We start from the raw sequence: 15,223 nt of genomic DNA on the forward strand, positions 1-15,223 counted from the left end.
CTCATCTTTGAAATCAATTAGAACTGAATAATTTGACAAAGTGTTATGGATGAAACACTAACTGACATTGATGAATCAGATCTTGAATCCCTCACAGGTATTTATTTCATTTAAAAGTATAATACTTAAATACAAATCAAACATCATTGGCTAAATATCAAATATCAAAATGTTGTCCTTTTGGAGCCTCCTATATATGTCCTTAAAAGACTTGATGGACTTTTTTTTACCGGCAAAAACGTTCTACAACACTAAAATTTATAATTTCAGGTAAACTTGATCAAATTCTTTAAATATTTTTATTCTTATCAGTTATCTTGATCAACTTACCCTTTTTAGAAGAGCAACAACGCTTTTATGTGTCCTTTTAGTTTAAATTGTTACCCTCTGCCCTTAAATCATAGCTAGCACACTGTCGCTGTATAAACATTCCTTACAATAACACATATTTAGAAATACCACAATTTAAACAAATATCATCCTTTATGACAAACAAATATATCTGATCTATTATAATAAAGGTGAGCCGAAACACTCCACAGCGATAGTGAAATTAATGATTCGAAAACAACCCGACAAAGCCATTGCAAATAATTTAAAACGAGGACTTGACAAAGTCAACAAATACAACACAAAATACAAAAAGTAAGCAACACGACGCTCTAAAAACACCGGTCTCTGTGTTACAGAAGGTACAGCAGATCCTGCTCCACATGTGACACAAATCGTGTTAAACTCACTAATACCGAAACAACATTTATTGTTTTTGGATGACTGAGTAAATGAGCGATTGAGTTATGGGGGTTTAGGTCAAAGCAATGCAAAAGGTAATATACGGAAAAACAAAGTTAAAATAAAGGAATTATAGGAATTTTAACATACAACCCTTCTATTCTAGGATATATCTTTAACTTAAGTACTATATATATAAACATTATTAAATGAAAACAGATTTTATTTAAATTGTTTTGCGAATTAGTTTAATACCTAACATGTTTCTTTTTTAGATATTTTCGCGTTACCCTTTACAGTTCAAGAATGGGACGAAGAAGCCAACCTATCACTAGCACATTTGTCTTTCATTATTAATATTCTTCTTCCAAAGCGACTTATTACTTTAGATGGTGATAGTAATATAGAATCACAACTGAAGGAATTTTGCGAAAGTAAAAATATTCAAAATGCTGTTGCGGTTGGCAGCTCGGCAGAAGGGTTTAACATTCCAAACTCTATGACTATTGAAACAGATTCACATATCGATACCAATTGTGATGTTGATATATTGCTTCTGGAGAAGGGTTTTCAAATTTCAAATTCATTGGTATTTAGACAGGAAACAAATGTCCATGCAACTTTGGAATCATGTGACGTTCACCCAGGCTACACAAAAGTACGTTTGTACAAATACAACGAGGACAACGAGGACATTTCAACGCTGAAAGATAAAGTTTTCCTAAATGGTAAGCAAAAACAGGATAAAAGGTTTGTGCGTTTTAATCTTCAAAGTGATAAGGATGACGAAAAAGTAATACTGATGCATGGCCCCGCTGTATCAGTTGAGTATTCAACAACCTTGAACGCTGAAAATATTTCGAAATATGGTCTCCGGACATCACTCGACATAGTACTTGCTCTTCCAGTAACATATTGGCCATCAGAGGCAAGGTTATGGATAGAAAGAAGCAAGCAAAGCAAATGGCTCGGTAACGAATTCGTTGATAACATTGTTTCCGATGGGTGCCATGTTGTACCTTTGCCCATAAGAACAGCCATAATCCCGACATTGAATGGAGAATTTCATTCGCTACATCAGAAAAGCAAATAGCAAGCAAGGAATGCAATTATTGACGAACAGAGACAGTGCTATATATATTTCAAGCTGTTACGACATTTATGTCTGAAAGATTTAGACGTGATCTCGTCTTATTGTTTAAAAACTGTTTTCTTCTACGCTTGTGAAAGAATTCCAAAACCTATGTGGGAAATACATGCTGGACAATGTTTGATATACTTAATCGATAGTTTGGTTAACTGTGTCAAAAGGAAAAATATCCCTAGTTACTTTATACCAGAAAACAATTTAGTGGATCATATTCCTCTTAAGAATTGGCAAGCACTGGAAAAAAGACTCGTTCAAATTCGAAAAGATCCCATTTCACCCATTTTGAAATTTACTGATTTCAGAATGATCGGCAAAGAGGTTATTCCGTACGTTTTTCGTGAGAATATATCATATGTTTTAGAAGACAATGAAAAATTTAAAATCCATAGGGATATCAAAAGATCGGCTTCGTATGCCTTCTTAACGACGTCATTCCGAATGAGCTTGCTCCTATTGAATAGTGGTAAGGCAAAAGAATCGGTGGATATCTTAACGGATTGCTATCCTACAATTAATCGATACCTTGGTCCTATGCCGCTGATCTACTACCTAAATAACGTAGCAATTTGATAGAGGATAGTCGCCTTCTTCTACTGCTTCTTCAAGAACTTGTAGCAATGTCAAATGAACAATCCGAATTTGAGTGTTTCAGAGAGAATCTGGCATGTGCTTATCATGCTGTAGCTTACACATATCATGAACATTCGACGGAACGGAACGAACATTTACACAAAGCTGAAGAAATCATGATAGGTGAAATTCTTTCAAATGGCTTGAACTCGTGTGGAGTGATGTATGGAATTATCCTTATGTCACAAAAGAAATTTCAAGAGGCATCAAATACTTTCGAATCGATTATAAATGAAAAAGATGAAATAGAACAATATACCCTGGCATTTGGAAAAAGTGAGCAAATATTTCTTGATACAGATTTGCAATCAGAAATAGCAACAAATGGAAACATAGAAGCTCGGTGGGTTTATTTTGCCTACTACTTTCTTGTCAAATGCTTTGATCAAAAAGACAAAATACCAAAACTTTCGATCATTTTTAATGATTTTCAGCAAATTTGTGAAAAGTCTCAAGACACTGTCGGTTTTAAGCTGCTAGCGTATAGTTACAAGCAACGTGGAGAAATGTGTAAAGCAGAAAAAGCATTTTTAGAGGTTTCAAAACTTTGTCCAAATGACGAGTTTATACTAACACTTATCACCAAGTGCAACCAAAACATGAACATGTAGTTCTATTTCTAGTATCTTTAATGTTACATTCCTTATAAAACATAATCAAAGTTGATATGCTTTAAATTTTGCACACCAGACGCGCAGACGAAACGTCTACATAATACTTATAAAAGAGGGGAGAAAATACCAGAGGGACAGTCAAACTCATAAATCGAAACAAAACTGACAACGTCATTGCAAAAAAAGAAAAAGACAAACAGACAAACAATAGTACACATGTGGCACCCGTCATGTTGCTCATGATATTTCAAATCCAGTAGATAGTCTAATTCGGTAGGTCACATTAATGTAAAGGGAAACTGGTTTAAATTACGACATAAGTAACATATCCGATATCAAATGTGAACCGGTTATTCCTTAACGGTCAACAAACTCCTGATGGCGTACATGAAACTTACGAAGGGATGATTTCAACTTCACCATTTAGAAATTTTGGTTTAATAGCGTCCTTGTGAGCAGCAACCCTCTATCAAGGAAATCATGATAGGAAATACAAATTGGGGATAGCGTATCAATTTGGAGATATATACCCCGTAAGCAGGCGCTGCTGGAATGTTGCTACATAGAAATTAAAAGTTCATAATAAAGAAGCTGAAATCATCTCTTTTGTCGTAAGGTTTTGTTTTCAACCGACCTTAATAGTCAATTTTTAGATGTGAGTCAAGATATGAGGCAAAAAATAAAGTAACTTATTTTCAACTATTCAACAAAAAGTAATACAGATACTGATATATTTTTTTTGATCGATTTTAAATATTTAATACGATGCATTTTGTGTAGGTGATTTAGTTTCTGCCTTCGGTCAAGTCGATCAAACACAGTGACCTTATGTTAAGGCATTTTCAAGCAAAATTTATCAAAAATCTTCGGTGATAGAGTTCGCATTTGGCAAATAATTCATTGCCAAAAGAGAGTCAATTCTTGTTGTTTCCTTGCAAAGAGAAAAACCCTGCTTATTAGCAGAATTATGTTCTAGGAACAACAGCGTTAAGAGGTTGCTATATAGGGGAGCTTTAAACAAGGTTACAAGTAAGATCTGAATAATCTAGACTGTATCCTGAATGCCAAGGTACTGCAATAAAATTCCTGGCATGATTTATCGCCAAATGTTAATGCTCATGAAACATGAGACACTTTTCAAAAGTGTTTGATTAGTTTTTTTTTTTTTTTTATCTATTTGATATTAAAATATACACGTATGTGACACCTGCTATTGTTACTGTACCTAGCTTATGCTGCAGACAGTTTTCCGTTAGGACTCATTTCTAGATTTCAATAAATAATTGTCTTCCTTTGATGATATTTTAATGAACTTTATTTAACAACTTTCAATCAATGTAAAGACTTTTGATTCACGATTTTGTACTATGCATTATAGTGCAACAAACGTATGCTCTGCAGATGTATTACAATTTTTAACTGAATAACTGATAAACTAATGTTTTGTTATGAAAATGTTTTCAGATATACACTGTTTGTTATATTATATCATACTAAAAAGAATTGTGTACAGTGAAACAATAAGACAAATACTTCCAAAACCAATTGAAAATCTTATCAAAGTATATGCCATCTTATTTAATCTTCTTGCTGCAATAACATCACCACGATCTCTTGCTTTGGATGCCTACAAAAGAAATCCTATTAAATTTAATGGAGAAGTTTGTAGATAGAATTTCATGGCAACAAATGAGCAGTATGACAAAATTTATTGCTAACTAAAATGTCTGAAATCTTCAATCGACTCCTGACATAACGAATTTTATCAATTGATCTATTGTCTTGAAAACGACCAAAAATAAATAGCTAAATCTAAAATTATCTCTAATGCATAATCTTCAATACACCACAGGGGTTAAAATCGCCGGACATTTCATTCTTGGAGTTGTTACTATTATATAATGATTTCTATACTGCTGCTAGAATACTTTCAGTTGTGTTTGTCTACCAAATATAGTAACAAAATGATATGTTATGCACTGTCGATTTAATGTCACGTCGCTTTTCTTTACTATTTGGGGTACTTTAAGGGATCCAAGCTTCGTTTTTATTTTTGTGTTAAATTTTCTCACCTATGTGTATCTTTATTAAGCTTCAATATATTATTAGGTCAATGTCTGAAAAAACCGTTTTGGTATTCGGCCCAAAACAGTTGAAGGGCTCTGTAAACATTGTCCCTTCCTCAGATTCTGATCATTATACAAAAAGTTATATTTTTTATGACAGTGACCTTACAATGTACATTTAAACAACTTGTATACGTGTTTTGGTTTTTATCTTGAAAATTGTAATAGAGCAACATCCATCTGCAACTATTATTTCATAATCAATTCTACTAATGATCCGAATTCATACGGGAGTTATATATTTGTTGAATGAGGATATTTACTCATTTTTTTTAACATAGCAAGGGAGAGATATATAGTTCAAAAGGATATTCTAGCATAGAGATTGTTTTCTGTTATTTCTTCGTAAAATCAAGACGTTTCTATCTTTTTAAGCTTTATTCAAAACAAAGTAAAACACTTTATGAATGAATGTTTATACCTCTCGTTATCATTTTTAGACAAATAACAATTTGTTTTGCAATGAAACCGAGGATCTATTTTACACAACACTGAAAGTCGATGATTTATTTTATTTTGGTTTGAGTGCTATTTTGATTTGAATATAATGTAAACACATTTTGTGTTTTAAACTATGTTCTGAAAAAGCTGTAATACACATTATAATCAGAAAATTAGAACAACATACATATTAACATAACTGAAATCGTGTTATAACAGATGTAGGGAAACTGTTTCCTGCAATCATGTTCAGCAAGATAAGGTTTTTCAATAATTAAACATAATTTATATTAACTTCTATAAAATAGAATTAGGAATAAAAATAATGTATTTTTACCACGAGAGTAAACAGTTGTATAGAGTTCATGACTACTCACTGTTGAACTGGGTTTTTTTTATTAGATGATTTGTGTCATCTTTTTATTTAAATTTTATTATCTTACCATTTCAGCACTCTATAACGTTAATTACTTAATTTCTAATTTGTGAATTGAACAAAATCTTGACAACATCGTAAAAAAGGACATGATTAAAATATTGTAAAGTCATCTTTTGTTTCAACATTTTCATCAACTTTTATTTTATTAAATAACCACCAATTATTAAAGATCTAATCGTAGAAAACCGTATGCGAAAGATTTAATTACAGCTTTTCATCCTAGATTCTTCAATATTAATTAAGAATTGAATGCTTCTTTTTGTAACTGCATTGGGGTGAACAGCGTTGACCGAAGTACATTTTGTATGAAGCGCGGAAAATTACATTTTTTTTTATCAAGGATCATGAAAACACAATTTTATCAAGTTTTAATTTAATTTACGTGTGCACTCTATTGTGGGTCCTCGTGTCATCATGAATGATTACTTTTATTGTGTAAGCAATTGCTTAAGGAATAACGCGAGATTGCAGTGTAGCCAATCAGAATCACGTATTATAATGAATCATACATCTAATGTAATTAAATGATGATACATTAATCATTTAACACTTACTTGGAATGCCTCAATGATGGCAGCAAAACCCAGTAGAGAGTTACAACAACAACATGCAAAAATGGCTAGACTAAGATAACTGGAATTGTCTGGTGGATCTTCATCTATCCACTGACAGCAAATATGCTGTAAAAGATAAAAATCAAAGTAAGCATTATACATTCGATAAGAAAACCAAGGGTACAACATGAAGGCGTAATACCACCATTGACTTTCCCCTATTAGTCCTTGTTAAATTTGTACTTTTCAAAAAATCGTGCAGAATTGATCTTTGTTTCAAATAAAATATACTTCACATGCGAAAAGTTGTATCCTGTCCAGTACTATAGAAAAAAAATTTCATAATGTTTCATATTATAAAAAAAATAACCCCTACTTGAAGTTAACTAATCAAATTTTCACCCTTTTTCTTTCTGTATACATGCAAGCTTTAGTAACCATGTAACCCTAAATGTCCAAAATTTTCTATAGAGCCACCAAATAAAAATAATGCTGCTTTGAAAAACCCAAGATATAATTATGACACAATTTGTTTTACTGCAATGAAAACTACATACAACTGTCAAATTCAAGGGAATATTTTTGTTTACCCTTTTCGGTATGATGTGACGTACCATGATTTGGTGATATTAAACCTGACCTCCAAAAGCAGTCAACCTGCTCAGCGTCTACTGATATGTTTGCGTCATCCACCATGCGAGTCCACACTAAGTCAGAATATCACAATCAGAAAACGACACAATCGGAAAATTGATAGGACATTTTCTGTTATCAAAAGGTCTAAACGCGCGAAAATATGTCGTGAGAGAGTTGAAATATAGACATATCGTATAGTTCAACAATGTATGGTAGTAAATGAATACCTTTTATTATGTGTAGAGCACACCTCTGCTTTTGAAGGGTGAACATGCCGTTATCATGATTATATATTTTTGTTAAATGATTAAATATTTTCCAAATACTCTGCCGACATTTACTCACATGTCCTCAATGCTCTTCAACTTTTTACTTGTTTGGCTTTATAATTATTGTGATCTGAGCGTAACTGATGAGTCTTATGTAGACGAAACGCGCGTCTGGCGTACTAAATTATAATCCTGGTACCTTTGATAACTATTTTAGACGGTGATATACCTGTGATGGAGGAGGAGGAGGAGGAGGATATGTACTGATTGATATTTTAGTCTTAAATAAAAGATTTTTTTATAAGTTGTTATTGGCTTTGAACTAGGTGTCAGTAACTGTGAGTACTCTTAGATCTATAATTAGCGCCTTTTTTGTTGTCAAGGGGTAAGGGATGGATAAATACCTTCCGCAATCCCGTCTGTATTTATGTTAGATTTTTTTCTGTTTTGCTTCTCTCTTATGGGATAGGTCTTTTTCGAAATGGTATGTATAGTCTGTTCCTTAGTTGTGCTGTAACATTACTATCCCAGATTTAGGGAGGATTTGGGCGCTCACAATTATGTTGAACCCCGATAAATTCATTATGTGCCTGTCAAAAGTCAGGAGCCTGTGTATAACAAGCGCTGCTAGTTTGTTAGAAATTACATTTCTTTTGAGACAGACGTAAAAAATCAGGAAACACCATCAATCCAAACAGACAAATCATTCAATTAATATGAATATAAATAAAAAAATAACGACCTCCGAGGAAAATTCAATCAAATGGCGAAGGTCAAACTTAAGTCGAATGGTTAACAACTGTCATAATCTTGACTTGTTACAGTCATTTACTAGCTAAACCTTTCACTTGTATGACAGTCGCATAACATTCCAGTATATTGAAAACAGTCATAGGAGACATGTTAAAACTAACCAGGAAACAGAAAAAATAAAACTTCATATTGAACAAAAATAAGCCGTAAGAACCTAAAATGTCATTTTATACTTCACATTATTTGCTTCAGTGAATTCGTTACTTTATACTCATCCATGTATATTTTCCATGATGAAGACTGGGGTTTCCTGATTCCTTTTTCTGCTCTCATTTTGAACGACAAATTTTATTTTATATCTCTACCTGTGTGACGTTTACATTCTGACGTCAAACGCGCAATTTTACGCCAGAGTCAATGTTAAAGCAATGAATGAAGTTGTTAAATGTGATATATGCCTTTCTGTGCTTCTTTGTTCAATTATTGTTTGTTTTTATTGTGATTAAGGTACGTGTGGCACTTGTACATCCTGTCATTATGTTATTGTTTTTTTATGATATTCTCGTATTCTTGTCTTTCATTTTTGCTAATGTGCTATGTCTATATAACATAATGTTGACTGCTGTACCCCTTTTTTGACATTTTGACCTGATATGTCTGTTTGTTTTGTTCACGCATCGTTGTCAATATAATGGTAATTGATGCGACTGCATACAAGTGAGAGGTTAAGCAACCTATAAAATCAGGTTCAATCCACCAATTTTTACATTAAGTCAGGAATATGACAGTTGTTGTCCATTTGTTTGTTTTTGTTTTATCTTTTGAATTTGAAATTTGATTAGGGACTTTCGGTTTAGAATTTTCCTTGGAATTCATGATTTTTGTGATTTTACTTTTTCCTCCGCCTATTCCCATTCGACAATCAGTCAAAAAACTTTCCCACCATATCCTGTTTACTCACCCCACTTCCACTGGTTTGAACTTTCCATCTAATGACTCGCACTTCTCTCCTGCTAGCTCCCGTTTCCCGCCCCTCATTCCCCTGCTCCCTTAAATCTGTCAACCCCCTCTTATATACAAATCAAAAACTTTGGAGGTAGAAATCTTACAGTTTGATCTAGATCGATACTGTACGTTGAAGAAAAATCTGTTTCAACAGTTATATGTTCAACTGTGGTATATAGACGTGGCGTATCCAGTAAAATATGTGATGGTTGTTCATCTTCTTCGTAATAAGTTGATGATGGAGCAGGTTCATCTTGTTGGACTTTGATTGATGGATAAGACTGGGCCCTATTTGCATTCAGTTTTATTTTATCGTAGTTTGAAGATTGGGCTGCAAAAATTTAAATTATTATCACCTAATTAAATTAATCTTCAAAAGTCAAAATGTGATTGTGATTATGCACAATAAAAATATTTTTCATACAATTTGTTTGTGATTATAACACTATAGCTTTGCATATTGATTAATAGAGTAATTATTGTTGATTAACTTTTTCTTTTGTTTCTCAAACTTTTACCATTTCATGGCGGTTAGCTTGTATTGGTTTTGTTTACTTACCTTGAGAGAGAGCCACCAACTTTTGCCTATAAAACTTGCAATCCTAGACAATTAATATTATAGTCGAACAAATAATCCAAGAGGTGGGTTTGATATCAGCACCTAAATGATGACATGCTAGTTTGACCACTTAACCGACAAGATTCTCCCTACATTCAGGCTTTTCGATTTTATCATGAAACATTCTCCATTATATTTTTGATAAAGGCACATACTGCGGTGGGTTTAACTAAGTGTATCCAAACCTCACCAATTGCCTATCTAGACTGTGAAAGTTGGCCGATGACTGCTGAAGTAACCTGCTCAATATGCCCTAGTTATTTTGCTTATTTTTAAATATACCTCTATTTTCAACTTCGGGAATTGGTCTAAAGTCTGTGTTGGAACTTTTTATTATAGGTTCAAGCAGATAGCGTTATGATACGTATCTAACTAATCTAAGGAGTTGTATTACAGGACACATTTACATGATATATGGTAAATGAACAAGAAAAACATCTTTAACAATAAAAAAAACCCAGTTGTTTAGACAATTGAGGGTCTTTTCACAAAACAAATGTATTTTGATATGAAAAAATTATACTAAACATGCATTTTACAGTGTCAGATGATAGCTAACTATGATCTGATTCCAAACATATATCTTTTTGATACAGTTTTGTGCTGAATAAGGGAGATAATGTGTTATTTCCAGTATGGGTATTCTATGATAGTTTGATTCCAAAAATATATGGTTCGATATATATGTACGTTGAATAAGCACATACAATAGTAACTTCCGGTTCACACAAGGTCCAATCTGGTTTGCTTTTCAAGATAATATGGCTTGCAACTCTTTCAAGAAGTCCCATGGTTCTATTGTGTATAAATATAAATCTAAGAACGTCAAGTTCACCTTTGACCTCTGACCTTGACTTCAATTTCACGGTCATACAGTAACGACCTCAAATCGAAAGACCCTTAGTCTGTCATATATATGGTAATTTGTTTCAAACACTATAAGCAAGTTTTTAATATGAGAGCAGAGAACACTCATTTGATATAAAAGTACCATTATAATCAAAATGTGAGTGTTACCACATGTTGCATATAGCAATTTAGTAAAAATATGTTTTCGATATCTTATACGGCTTCTTAAAATAGTAATAACAAGCCAAATCCAAAATTGACCTTGACCTCATTTTTCTCACAGTGAACCAAGGAACTCAAATCTAAACACAATATGCTCTATCACTTACGCTTAACGTATTTCAACAGTTTTGTTTTAAATTGAAATAACTTGTACGGAGTCTTTGTAACATACTTTATTCAAAACACTTGCATTAGTATAACTACCAAACGAAAAATAACTTGAAAACTGTTATTGTATAATTCCAATCAACTGACCATATGTATATGAGGTTAAAGTGAATATTTGTTCTTCAATAAATCAACCAAATAACGTCTATCTCATGTTTACCTCCTCCGACCCTTTACAATCATAAAAACAACTGTTCTCACCTGACTCAATTATCTGTTTAAAATAGCTAAATATCATCTAACACAGCTGGTTTTAACTTAAACTTGACAACCATGTGTTCTTTTACAACTAGTATAATGTTACGATTTTGGCTTATTAACCTATCACAAATGTTGATATGTAAGAATATTCTGATATTTGGAATCACGGGCGTGACTAAACATTATACCAATGTAAGCACTTTAAAAAAAAACTGTTCGCAAGAATTTGTTCGTTAAATATTTACTTCTACACGTAAAATGACAAAATCACTCGTAAACTCGACCATGATTAAATCATAAGCGCATGTAATAATCTATAAATAATCCGTAAACATAAAGAAAAATTACCCCAATATATCGTTGAAAAAGATTGTGACGAGCCATTATCGGATTCTGGTAAGCAGTTTACAGATGGTTATGTGTCGTTAACTAGCAGTTTACTGACAGATCGTCACAAGTTATTTCCAACAGTTTTTTCACATGTCATGTTTTTCTTTTCCTTTCATGTGTAACGAGATATTTACGCAAACCAGCGAGTTACTATCGGATATTTGCGATTGACAACGAGTTGGCTATTGAAACTTGCACATATGTAATTTCTGTGTTTGTGACGGTGGTACAATATTAACCGATGACACGTATGTAAAAGCGTAGCGAATGATACCAGAGGGACATTCATACTCATAGATCGAAAGCAACCCGACAACGCCTTGACTAAAACAGAAAAAGACATACAGACAAATTAATAGTACACAAGACACAGCTAATGTCACGGAGCTGTTATAAGGCACTGGCTTTAAAGACTCATGTCCAGATATTCATATTTATTATAAACAGGTTCAAAAATATACACTTCAATTAATTTACATTGTTTGATATATTGACACATCCATTCACTCTCATTAACTATCCTCAACTCTCCCGCATCTCAACATTTACCAACTTTTATTATCGTGAAGGCCTTCACTACTTTCATCACTTTCTCACACATAAAATAGTCATTCATCCCCAGACCACACAACTATAGGGACAGAATATAAACAAACAGAGACATAAATTATACGGTTTCTAATTATAAATGATTACAGTTAAAACACAGCTGCATCATACATTAAATTTAACGGTCAATCAGACAGTCTGCTAAAGTTCATTAAAGCAATACATTTACAAATATTTAACACTCTTTACTATAGAAAATTAATGTGGGCAATTAAATACCGATCTTAGATAAGATATAAATGTGCAAAGTTTCACCCTATGACACATAGAAATCTAAAGACTACGCAACACGAACACAACCAAAAGCTGAGTGGCATCTATAGTGCTGCTGAAGGGTAAGCAGTTCCTACTCCACATGTGACATCCTTCGGTTTGCTAATAATATAACAAACCCGGTAAAAAGTATAATTCGGTAGGTCATAATAGTGAAAAAGGAAGAGGATTGTAGTAACGACATAGGGAACATAGCCGATATCATATGTGAAACGAATATTCCGTAACAGTCAATCAACTCGTGATGGCTTCCGTAAAATTTAAGAAGAAACGATTTCAACTCCACCATTGAAACTCGTGGTTTAATAGCTTCTTTGTGAGCAGCAGCCCGTTATCAAGGGGTTTTAAATCTATTTTAGATCATTCAAACAATCTTGGTGGTTTTTATTTAAAGACGAATTAAACACGATTGGTTGTTTAGAAAAAATAATGTATGCGGCAATATAAATAGGGGTAATTGGCAATTCTACCGTATGACAACACAATGTTTCTTCTTTATAATGTTTATTCAGTTGGCATTTTAAAGATTCTCTCGTTTGCATCTAGATTTGTAGTAAGAAAACTTACATATATATCACTGCTTATAGATAAAAAGAAATATATTTACCCATTATTCAACCACGTGTACGTCAAGGCAGTTACCAAGTTGAGGAAGTGGACAGAAAAACCCTTTCTTATGTTAAAGATATATCAACATAATTTCATTCGAAAAGAAAATATTTCTTTTGTTCACGCACCTGACCCTCACATGTGATATTTCCTTATTATATAGACAAAATGTTTGTGCGTAGTCTGTTTTCAATAGGCTTTTAAACTATCTCTCTAACATCTAATGTGCTTTGCGTGACTTCTGTGTTTTAACATCATTGATTGATATTATTTAACAAAACTAAAATATTCTACCTTTTTCATTTGCATTTTATTTATATTGAAATTTCAACGATCAAAATACGGCAAATTGTTATGTTATACATCAGTAGTTTTTTAGGTATCTTGACAAAATTTTGTGAAAATGTTAATTTTTTGATGAATCTTATTAAAAGCAAACTGTATTTTGAATCAAATATCTGTTGTAATGATGGCCCCTTTGGAGTTGTTGTTAATTGTTCATGTCAAATTGCTTTTTTTTTAAATAGATCTAATAGAAAATTTGACTTTTTCAGTTAATCTGGTCCAAAGAGCAACGGTAAGGTCTTGTTAATACAAGGCGTTCATCGTCCGTCGTCGTTCGTCATTGTCCGTCGTCTGTTACCGTTTAAAAGGATCATCTCCTCTTAAACTACTCAAACGTCTTTTATAAAATTTACGTCAATGAACGACAAATTTTACCATTATTTGTTTGGTTTTTTTTTTTTTTTATTCTTGCCTTTCATCTTGAAATCGAATGATTTCAGCAACCTCCATCACCGAAAGTTTCTCGTCAATGGAGTTGTCGCAGTGAACGCATTTAAACGATTGGACTATTCGGTTCAATTATCTTGTAAATTATAATAGATAGAGATCCGCTTTTAATACAAAAATTGAATAAGTAAGAAAAGATATACAATTAAATCACCCCCCCCCTCCTTAGGCACACGTATGTTGCTACAATAGGATACCAATTATAAATTTACAAAATCATTTATAATAAAACATTGTCAACATGGTTAAAATCGTCAGTTAACACCTTATTGAAGTTATTGACCTTTAATCGCGAATTGATCTAATTTGTTTTGAATTGCCTATTATCTTGAAAAATATATTAAACAGATAGAATCTTGAAGTAGCAAACATTATCATCAAGACTAGAATCACATGCACAAAAAAGTAAGTCTGTCCTTAATCATTAGTCGACTTATTGAAGTCATTGTTCCTTAATGACGATTTTATGCCTTACTTTAAAAACCTTGGTTTCGAATTGCTGGATCAATTCACCTTTTAAAGGCTTGTCTTCAACGACAACCCGATTTAAACAATTAGGAAAATGTGAATACATAACCTTACTCGTTATAGACGACAGCAACAAATTGTAAAATTCCACAAATTTCGGGGTTTTTTCAGAGACGAATTAGACAAGATTTGTAATTTTGAAGAAGAAAAATATTCTGTTCGACGATATAAATTAATAAAATGGTAAAATCTTTAACATGCCACTATTTTCTTCTTTAAATATAATATGTTGTCAAACAGTATCATAATACCATAACGATCAAAATAACAATAAAAATAAGATATAATGAAGATAGTCTTTTTTCTTTATAAACATGCTTTATTCAGCCTTTTACCTGTTTTCTTTCGTTTGCATCAAGATTTGTAGTAAGAAGAAAGGGAAAAGTAGCTGGTGAAGTATAAAAATTTTACACTTACTACATATCAATGCTAATAAATTATTTGAAAAAATATTTACCCATTATTCCAAAAGTTTTACGTCAATCCCGCCAACTAGTCGTGGAGGTAAACAGAAACTTCTTTTCTGGCGGTAAAACATAAATTTACATAATTTCATATGATAATATTATTTTATTCACCCTCCTGACCCGAGTTTGTTATATGTTCTGATTATA

At 32.5% G+C, this 15,223-nt stretch overlaps 1 protein-coding gene across 2 annotated transcripts; it reads right to left on the bottom strand.

Annotated features, from left to right (window-relative positions):
• Nucleotides 1-4,426: 4,426 nt before the first annotated feature.
• LOC143082701 (uncharacterized) lies at nucleotides 4,427-13,375 on the bottom strand. 2 transcript variants are annotated; one of them, XM_076258515.1, is made up of 4 exons: nucleotides 13,288-13,375; nucleotides 9,454-9,680; nucleotides 6,687-6,812; nucleotides 4,427-4,753 (listed from the first exon to the last, which is right to left on the bottom strand). In XM_076258515.1, exons 1-4 carry the CDS (start codon nucleotides 13,289-13,291, stop codon nucleotides 4,610-4,612), a joined length of 501 nt encoding a protein of 166 aa, XP_076114630.1. In that variant the 5' UTR covers nucleotides 13,292-13,375; the 3' UTR covers nucleotides 4,427-4,609. The 2 variants fall into 2 exon arrangements, with proteins under 2 accessions (XP_076114630.1, XP_076114631.1); XM_076258516.1 differs by having other exon boundaries at nucleotides 4,427-4,767.
• Nucleotides 13,376-15,223: the final 1,848 nt, after the last annotated feature.

This window comes from Mytilus galloprovincialis, chromosome 7 (genome assembly GCF_965363235.1).
Source record: "Mytilus galloprovincialis chromosome 7, xbMytGall1.hap1.1, whole genome shotgun sequence".
Classification (NCBI taxonomy): Eukaryota; Metazoa; Mollusca; class Bivalvia; order Mytilida; family Mytilidae; genus Mytilus; species Mytilus galloprovincialis.